Genomic DNA, 9967 nt, shown 5'->3' on the forward strand with positions numbered 1-9967 from the left:
AAAATAATTCCTCCCTAATCAGTTAGCTTTTATTTATTTTTATTTATCTATTTTTTTTATTATTAAATGTTTGGTTAAGGGACGCATTGCTAATTCTATGGCGTTAGCTATAACGCCCCTGAGGACCTTGTACATCTAGGCCGTACCACCATTAACTGGCGGTTTGAGCCGTTAACTCCTGGGAATCCCATATGCCCTACCGCCGTTAACTGGCGGTTTGAGCCGTTAACTCCTATATGCCCTACCACCGTTAACTGGTAGTTTATGTTAACTCCTGGGATCTAACGTCTAGCAGCCCACTGCTGTCACCTCGGTTGCTGTAATTAGCTTTTTGAATTTAATAATTTACTGAATTTAATCTCATTCACTCACCAACGCGCTCCAACGGTTCCCTCCTACAGAGGATTGGTTCACTCTGTCGTCTCCACACAAATCTATAAGAATGGAATTAATTTGATAAGCTATTTAAGTTTCCTTTTTTTTTTTAAGTTGCATCGTTAGCTTTTTCTCTTCTTTTTTCTTTACTCACCGCGTTGGTTCCAAGTTCCTAGCTCTTATTAGAAGGAGTCAAGTCCGCCTCTCCCTCTATCTATGCGGCACCCAAATCAGGGTTCTTCACGGCCTCGACCGTTGTTTTTTTTTCTCTCTCTCTCTCTCTCTCTAACCGCTCAGTCTTTGCTTTCTGTATCTGCGTGCTGCACAGCCGTTTGTCTCTCCTCTCGCTCAGCTGCGTCGCACGGTTTTATTTCGCGGAGGCGGGACTTATTTCTCTCAGCCAATGAAATTTCAGATTCCCACCTGGACCAATAGTATACAGCTTTCCTCTTCTGTTTCTGTTAGGGATGTTCAAGATTCTTGTTTTAACCGATGTTTAATATTAAACTCGTTATTTTAGTTATTCACCCTTCCAATAATTCATTATGAAATTATCTATTAGTTAATTAGATATCTATTAATTAGTATTGTTAATTTCCTTAATTTATATTTTATATTTTATCTAAATTGAGGATGGATCATATTAGTAAGCCAATTAGTTAATACCTCATTAAGGTTCTAGCTTCTGGGTTACATCCTCCCCCATTAAATATCATGCACGTCCCTGTGCATTGTTTCTACGGGGTACACAACTTCTTGAGTAAGAGAGTCAATAAAAGCTTTATTAAGTCCTTGGAAAAGGGACCTAACTACGGTCACTAGTGGATTGCCCAATTGAGAGTAAGTTAGTCTTTGAGGAGGCTGACTACTTCGTTCAGATCTCCTGACATACATCTCTGGTTGCACAGTATCATGCTCATCCGTTTCGGTTTGATTCTCAACTGAGACAGGACGAAGTGAGCTCTCTGTTTCCGACAGAGCTGATGAGCTATTCTCTAAGACTTTGGTCTTTTCAGATGTATGTGTCTGATCGTGTATGATGGGTTCAAAACTTACATCACGTTGCTGCGACTTTAGGACACCATCCAATTGAGGTAGGTTTGTGTTAGTTTCATCCCCCGTTTCTACGTCAGGTAAGTATACTTCGTTTTTTTTCGTTTTTTCAGGTAAGTATGTTGCTGCTTCTTTCACTCTTTCAGGTAAGAATGTCGCAGTTTCACTCATTCTGTCAGGTAAGAATGTTTCGGTGTTTAAGCCTTTGTCAAGTAAGGACAATTCAGCATTTTCATTACCAGCTAAGGTTGGTTCCTTGCGATCCCCTGTGTGTAAGGATAGTGTGTTTTGTTGTTGAATATTATTTACCGGTCCTGAATCTGCTATGAGTTCCCTATTTGGCAAGGTGACCGCTATTTGATAGGATGGTCGGTTTAGCACTTGTGGAAGATCAGAGTGATAAAACTCATCTACCTCTTCGTCAAGTGGCTCATCTGGGTCAGGTTCTAAGGCTGAACTCTGTCTTGTATGAGGTCTGCTAGGTTTCGTAACGCGTTCTGTTTCATTTTCTAATGAAGAGAGAAAACCACAAGGCAGTAAAAGATCTCTGTGGAGTGTTCTGTTGGGTCCTTCTCCGTTCTCTGGTTTTACAGTGTATACTGGCAAGTTTTCCATCTGTTTGAGAACTATATACACTGTTTGCTCCCATTTGTCTGCTAATTTATGCTTTTCTCTTAAGCGAAGATTTCGGACTAAAACACGATCTCCCACACCTAGTGTGGACTCACGAATGTTTCTGTCGAACCGTTCTTTGTTCTTCCTCGCTGTTTTTTGAGAGTTTTTTATGACAATGTCATAACTCTGTTCCAGATGACTCTTCAGTTCTTTAACATACTGAGAATGAGTTATAGAGGGCTTGTTCAAATGCGGTAACCCAAAGGCAATATCTATAGGCAACCGAGGCTGCCTACCGAACATTAGCTCGTAGGGAGAGTATCCCGTCACGTCATTTTTTGTACAATTGTACGAGTGAGTAAGTGGTTTTACAAAATCGCGCCAGTGATGTTTCTCAGTGGCTTGTAAAGTTCCCAACATGCTCAGTAATGTACGATTGTACCGTTCAACGGGGTTGCCACGAGGGTGATAAGGGCTCGTTCTGACTTTACGGATACCAAGTAAAGAACAAAGTTCCTTGATTGTACGTGATTCGAAATCCCGTCCCTGATCACTATGAAGACGCTCAGGAAACCCGTAGTGGACTAAAAAATGTTCCCACAGGTTCTTCGCGACGGTGGTGGCTTTCTGATCTTTGGTTGGGATGGACACTGCATACTTTGTAAAATGGTCTGTAATCACTAAGACATCTTTAGTGTTCTTACTGTCTGGTTCTATGGAGAGAAAATCCATGCAAACTAACTCCATAGGTCTGGTGGTGGTAATACTCACCATTGGAGCAGCTTTGTCAGGGAGGGCCTTCCGACGGATACATCTTTCGCAAGTTTTAACTTTGATTTCGATATCACTAGCCATTCTTGGCCAGTAAAAACGGGACCGAATGAGATCTGTCGTACGTTCAACCCCAAGATGCCCCATATCATCATGTAGGCTTTATATGACTGTTGAACGTAATGAATCAGGCAAGACTAACTGCAATGAAGTCTCTGGTCCTAATTGGCGTCTCCGGTACAGTAAATCATTTTGAAACTCAAACCGTTTCCACTCTCTCAAAAGGTTAAGAACCACCGGGGGTTCTGCAATAGTATCAGTTGGCGGTTTATTGTCAGTCATAAGCAGCTGAATGACTCGGCCAATGGTTGGATCTTTCCTCTGCAAGGAGACAAGGTCAGCATGGTTATACTTGGGCACAGCAAAGAAACTGTCACTATTGTCTTCCAACTGGAATAGGTCTGGAATGGCCGCTGCAGACATGGCAAGTGACTGAACTAAACCACAAGGAGAATCAGCCTCATCCAAGACCATGTGCTTTTGGCATGTTGCCTTCACTGCTTCGGCTTGAAGTTGAAGCTCGACTTCTTTGACAGAGGATAAAAGATGAGATCGGAACTCATCTAGTCGTTGGCATTCCTCAGTGAATTTTGAGTTGTCTTCAGGTTTATCATGCAGCCTCCTAGACAGGCCATCCGCGTCAACGTTCTGTGTACCTGCACGGTATCTGATGTCAAAATTATAGGTGGACAACGCAGCTAGCCAACGATAGCTCGTTGCATCGAGTTTTGCCGTTGTTAAGAGGTAAGTTAACGGATTATTATCAGTAATGACAGTGAATGTGTTCCCATACAAATAGTCATGAAACTTATCTGTTATGGCCCACTTTAAGGCTAGAAACTCCAACTTGTGCGCAGGGTACCTAGTTTCACTAGAGCTTAAACCGCGACTTGCATAAGCGATTACCTGTGTGACACCGTTTTGCACTTGGTATAGCGCTGCACCGAGTCCGGTCGTACTAGCATCTGTGTGTACTAGATATGGGAGTTTTGCGTCAGCGTAGCCAAGAACTGGCGAAGTGGTAAGTTTTTCAATAATAGTTTGAAAGGACTTCTCACAGTCTTGGCTCCAACGATTCCCAAAGGGTTATTTAGGGTTCAAGTACTTTGATCTACATGGTGGTGTTTTAAAGTTTTTCCGTTTGGGTGGATAACCAGCCGTGAGAGATGTTAGTGGCTTGACAATATTTGAGTAATCTTTAACGAAGCGTCGGTAATAACCGGTAAATCCTAAGAAAGATTGGAGTTCCTTCAAAGTCTGAGGCTTCGGCCATGTTTTGAGTGCTTCCACCTTATCTGGATCGGTTTTTATGCCATCTCGAGATACTATATGTCCAAGATAACGCACAGATGTCTGGAAAAAACGACACTTATCTGGTGATAGCTTGAGTCCGTATTCTCTAAGCCGTTCAAGAACGTGAGAAAGTCTGGTTTCGTGTTCTTCCAAGGAGTTGGAAAAGACGATCAAGTCGTCTAGGAAAACTAACACTTCCTTCAGATTAATGTCCTTCATACACTTTTCCATAACCCGTTGGAAAGTGCTTGGAGCATTTGTTATTCCTTGTGGCATACGGTTAAATTCATAAAACCCAAACGGGCAAACAAAAGCAGTTTTAGGTTTATCCTTTTCACACATCTCTATTTGATAGTAACCTGACTTGAGGTCCATCACAGAAAACCACTGTGATCCAGCGAGAGCAGAAAAGGACTCCTCCAAGTTAGGCAGGGCATATGCGTCGCGAATGGTTTGCAGATTAAGCTTTCTATAGTCTATACATAGACGTACCTCACCATTCTTTTTCCGAACTACCACTATTGGTGAGGCAAATGGAGACTCCGACTCTCTTATTATACCGGTTTCCAAGAGGGCTTCCAAATGTTTTCTCACGGCTTCATAATCATGTGGATGGATCGGCCGAGATTTCTGTTTGAATGGGGTCTCGTCTTTTAAGTTGATGTGATGTCTTATCTGTTGTGTATGACCAAAATCAAGATCGTGGTGCGAAAACACATCGGAGTAAGTGTTAAGTTTGTTGGTGATCCTCCCTTTCCATTCTTCGGACAAGGGCGAAGTACCGAAGTCAAAACTGAGAGGAGGGTTTGAAGGTGAAGTCTGTTGCTGCGAACTACACGCCGCAAGTACTTTCTGATCACTTTTGTCAGGTTCTGGATATGGCATAACACGATCGGCTTTAACTAACTCAGCGATCACACAGTTAGTGGGTAATGTGGTGTCATGGTTAGTTTCGTTTCTTAGTACAACAGGTACTTTGTATGGACCATGTGAAGGTAAGGAAATGAGGCAACAGTCTACAATTATACCCCCTGGTAGAGAACCATTGGTGGGTTGTTCAATGAGTGCATAAGGCTCATGCTTGTTTTGGCTGGGTTGCATAAACCCTTCTAGTAGCAGTTTTTTATTTGCAGGGAGAACTTCTTGGGTTCTCCCTCGAAGCTTCACCACACCAACTCGTCCATCTTTGCTTTGTTTTTTTCTGACTGCTAAGGCTTTTAGCACGTGTTGGTACCCATAAGAGAGTGCCTTGGAATCAGGTAAGTTATTGGCAGACAATTGCTCATACAAAGGATCGAGTGTGTTTGTGCCAATGAGTAGTGGTGTATCAGAGTTTGAGCTTATATCCGGAACCACTAACGCAAGGGTAGGTAACTCAAGTCCAGACTGATCGAGCTCTTTTGGAAATGTGACACTTATCTCTATGTATCCTAAATAAGGAACTGCTTGACCGTTTGCGCCCTCGACTTCTAACAGATTACTGATGGGTTTAATTGAGAGGTCAGGTAAGTGTTCTTGGTAAAAAGAATTGGCAATGGTGGTTACCTGGGACCCTGAATCCAGTAAACAATTACATTCAACACTGTTAACTGAGACTGTAGCTGTGCATCGCCCACCCACTAATCTTTTGGGAAGTTTTGGCACTGAATGAGCATGAACTGGCTTGCAAAAAAGTCTCTCTGTCCTTTCCTTAGAGGGACTTGGTTCTACTTTAGCACCTATCTGTCCCACGATAGGAGCTTCTACCGGTTTAAAGGAGGAGACTGAGCAATTGGCTTTGACATCTCCCACTCGCGCTGCTTCTGTCTAAGAGCAAGTCTTTTAGTTGCAACTAATGCTGGATTTGGCTCGTTGCTACAGCTAGAAGCTATGTGCCCATCTTCTCCGCACTTAAAACAGTATCCAGGCTTTGGTCTGGGCACCACTGCTGTTATCTGCTGAATCTGTTTGGGCTCATCTGGAATTTTAGTCCCCACACGGGGTTTTGACTCTTTTTGAGTTTTCTTTGCCTTTTTATCTGTGTTGTTAACCTTAAGCTGTGCAATTTGGCTCCTGAGCTCAGCGATTTGTTTGCGTAAGTCATCACAGTTATCATCTATTTCCAGTTCACAAGTGTTTTTACTCTGAGAGCATGTTGTTTGCACATTTGAATACACTCTAGTTCGTTGTGCCCCTAAGTGTTGTTTCATGCGTGCTGCTTTAGTAGCCTGTTTGTCTTCTTCAGTGCGCAGTTTGAGGAGAAGTGCTGTAAAATGAGGCGGGTTGTCTTTCTTTTGTTCGAGTTGCAGGTTTGAAATCAGCGAGCTGTCCCAACAGCCTCTGCAAAACTGCTTGAGCAGCTGCTGGTCGGCGTCACTGGAGGAAATTCCATTCCTCTGAATAACTAGGTTTAACAAGGTGTATAACCTCTGAAAGTAATCGGAAGGTTTTTCACCACTGTCCTGGTTTGTGTTTAAGAAGCGAGCAAAGAGCTCGTCGCCGTCTTCGACAGCTGCGTAAGCTGAATCGAGATGTTCAAGGTACGTTTCCGGGTCGGATTTTGGACTAAGAGCTTTAACGATGCTCGCTGCTGGGGCTGACAGACTCTCCACGATTCTTCGTACAATTTGGGACTTGGTGAGTGAAGGATCATTTATGCATAACACTACACTACTACGCCAAGTATCATAGTCAGTTTCAAAAGAAGGGTGTGGAACTCGCCCTGAGAACGGTTTTAGTCTGTATTGTGAAGTAGGCGGAGGGATAACCTCACTGCTTTTAACAATGTGTTCCACAATAACTCGCTGAACCTCAGGTGTGTTTAAAAGATTTGGTGGAATGCAAGGGTTTTGTTTTCCAGTCTCTGTAGTTGGACAATTGTCCTTTGAGTTGTTCATATAGTTAACTTCTGGTGTTAAAGGCAGGGAATATGTAACTTGGTCACTATGGAGCATTGGCTCTGGTTCAGTGACTGGTTCAGATGCATGGGTATCCCTTCCTAAAGATTCCCCAATTTTTGCCAGTTCCTCCATTAGAAGGTCTTTAAATGATTGATTGCTACGCGCAGCTATGTCCCTGAGCTCTGACAGATAGGCATCAGTGGCAGATGTGCTAGTTTCTAGACTGTACGCGCTGGCTAGGTCTTGAATATGGAAGAAAACATCTGGGTTCCTAGTACAAGGTTTGTCATAGGGTAAACATTGTTTCTTTAATTCCTTAACAGTGGCTTCATGTTGAAACTCCACAATAATCTGATCACAGTTTGGTAACTTAATGCGCCTGTTAACTGGTCCGAATCCTTCCATAAACCCAAAGACTTCGTTATCAAGGTCTGTATCAGTTAACCCACTGATTAAAACAGCATTTGAAACCTTGACCTTTTCTGTTTTTACAACTTCCATTTTAAAACACTCAAAAGTACCAATAATGCCAAAATGGCAAACCACTGTGACCTCCAGGCACTCTTATGATGTCAGTCAATGGTTAGCTAAGGTAACAACTCTACAATTCTCCTGGCTGGCTCGCCAAGTTTTATGTAACCGGATTACAGGATACAATAAGATAATTAAAAGAAAAAATAAACAAATGGGCCAATAATTAGGTTCGGGGAGAATTGGAGGTTGTTTAAGAATGACTGGAGTCACGGGTATAGCATGAAACGGTTTATATACTAAATTTTAATAATAATGGGAAATATAACACATAAAGATAACACACAAAAACAGATGAAAACAATCGACAATAGTAAAATGCTCGGTATGAGATTTGATCATATGAGTCACAAGTCAGCCGGCGTCAAGTCAAATCCCCACGCTTGGGGTGAAAGTCAGAGTCCGGTGGTGCGATTTTTTCCTACCGCACCGTTGAGATTGTTCACAGAAGAGAGCAGTCTGCTCTTCAGTTACTTGAGATGTCCTGGTTCGTTCAGTGGTTAAGGCTCGCCATCTCCCTCGTCAGGAAGAAATCCAGTTCTCGTTCCAAGTGAGTGATCATAGGAGTCGGGATCAAACCCAAGGAAAAAAAAACCCAGCCTGTAAACAACAGGACTGTTAGCGAGTTGGCATCGACCCTTCTCGTCACATCACAGCATAAAGTCTTACAGACTTAAACAAATGCTTCACTCTATTGGCATAGCCAATCATGTTTGGGTTCACAGTTCAACTAACATAACATCAATTTGATTGTCTATTAAAATAATTCTCAGTAGCTCTGGAAATATAATTACATATGACAACAATTGTTCAGCTCAATAGGCTCAGTTAGATTCTATTACTCTACACTATTCGACAAGAAATACATTCATGACAACAAGGATACATTTAGTTGTGTTTCTATACAGCATTGTGACACCTTGTATATCTGTAACACAATAAATAAATAAACAAACAAATAAATAAATAAATAAATAAAATTTTCTATAACAAAATTAAACAAAATATAAATTCTGGTCCTTTGGTCCACCTTTGTAAAATAATTCCTCCCTAATCAGTTAGCTTTTATTTATTTTTATTTATCTATTTTTTTTATTATTAAATGTTTGGTTAAGGGACGCATTGCTAATTCTATGGCGTTAGCTATAACGCCCCTGAGGACCTTGTACATCTAGGCCGTACCACCATTAACTGGCGGTTTGAGCCGTTAACTCCTGGGAATCCCATATGCCCTACCGCCGTTAACTGGCGGTTTGAGCCGTTAACTCCTATATGCCCTACCACCGTTAACTGGTAGTTTGAGATGTTAACTCCTGGGATCTAACGTCTAGCAGCCCACTGCTGTCACCTCGGTTGCTGTAATTAGCTTTTTGAATTTAATAATTTACTGAATTTAATCTCATTCACTCACCAACGCGCTCCAACGGTTCCCTCCTACAGAGGATTGGTTCACTCTGTCGTCTCCACACAAATCTATAAGAATGGAATTAATTTGATAAGCTATTTAAGTTTCCTTTTTTTTTTAAGTTGCATCGTTAGCTTTTTCTCTTCTTTTTTCTTTACTCACCGCGTTGGTTCCAAGTTCCTAGCTCTTATTAGAAGGAGTCAAGTCCGCCTCTCCCTCTATCTATGCGGCACCCAAATCAGGGTTCTTCACGGCCTCGACCGTTGTTTTTTTTTCTCTCTCTCTCTCTCTCTAACCGCTCAGTCTTTGCTTTCTGTATCTGCGTGCTGCACAGCCGTTTGTCTCTCCTCTCGCTCAGCTGCGTCGCACGGTTTTATTTCGCGGAGGCGGGACTTATTTCTCTCAGCCAATGAAATTTCAGATTCCCACCTGGACCAATAGTATACAGCTTTCCTCTTCTGTTTCTGTTAGGGATGTTCAAGATTCTTGTTTTAACCGATGTTTAATATTAAACTCGTTATTTTAGTTATTCACCCTTCCAATAATTCATTATGAAATTATCTATTAGTTAATTAGATATCTATTAATTAGTATTGTTAATTTCCTTAATTTATATTTTATATTTTATCTAAATTGAGGATGGATCATATTAGTAAGCCAATTAGTTAATACCTCATTAAGGTTCTAGCTTCTGGGTTACACCTCCAGGAGAGAAGCCCCAGCAAGACGCGCCCCAAGGAGCGTCTTGACACATGTCAGCACTCGGTCTGACTGAGCGCCTCCAGGAGAGAGGCCCAAGCAAGACGCGCCCCGAGGAGCGTCTTGCCACATATCAACAATGGGTCTGACTGAGGGCCTCCAGGAGAGAAGCCCAAGCAAGACGCGCCCCGAGGAGCGTCTTGTCACATGTCACCACTGGGTCTGACTGAGTGCCTCCAGGAGAGAGGCCCAAGCAAGACGCGCCCCGAGGAGCGTCTTGCCACAT

The 9967-nt window shown here is 42.3% G+C and overlaps 1 protein-coding gene across 2 annotated transcripts; it reads right to left on the reverse strand.

The window, feature by feature from the left end:
• Positions 1–5094: 5094 nt before the first annotated feature.
• Positions 5095–9679, reverse strand: LOC139070503 (zinc finger CCHC domain-containing protein 12-like). 2 transcript variants are annotated; one of them, XM_070552853.1, is made up of 3 exons: positions 9145–9679; positions 8989–9050; positions 5095–8177 (listed from the first exon to the last, which is right to left on the reverse strand). In XM_070552853.1, the coding sequence occupies exon 3, from the start codon at positions 7545–7547 to the stop codon at positions 5910–5912; it is 1638 nt and encodes a 545-aa protein (XP_070408954.1). In that variant the 5' UTR covers positions 7548–8177; positions 8989–9050; positions 9145–9679; the 3' UTR covers positions 5095–5909. The 2 variants fall into 2 exon arrangements, with proteins under 2 accessions (XP_070408954.1, XP_070408953.1); XM_070552852.1 differs by having other exon boundaries at positions 8989–9679.
• Positions 9680–9967: the final 288 nt, after the last annotated feature.

Source organism: Nothobranchius furzeri, chromosome 6 (assembly GCF_043380555.1).
Source record: "Nothobranchius furzeri strain GRZ-AD chromosome 6, NfurGRZ-RIMD1, whole genome shotgun sequence".
In the NCBI taxonomy this organism is placed as follows: Eukaryota; Metazoa; Chordata; class Actinopteri; order Cyprinodontiformes; family Nothobranchiidae; genus Nothobranchius; species Nothobranchius furzeri.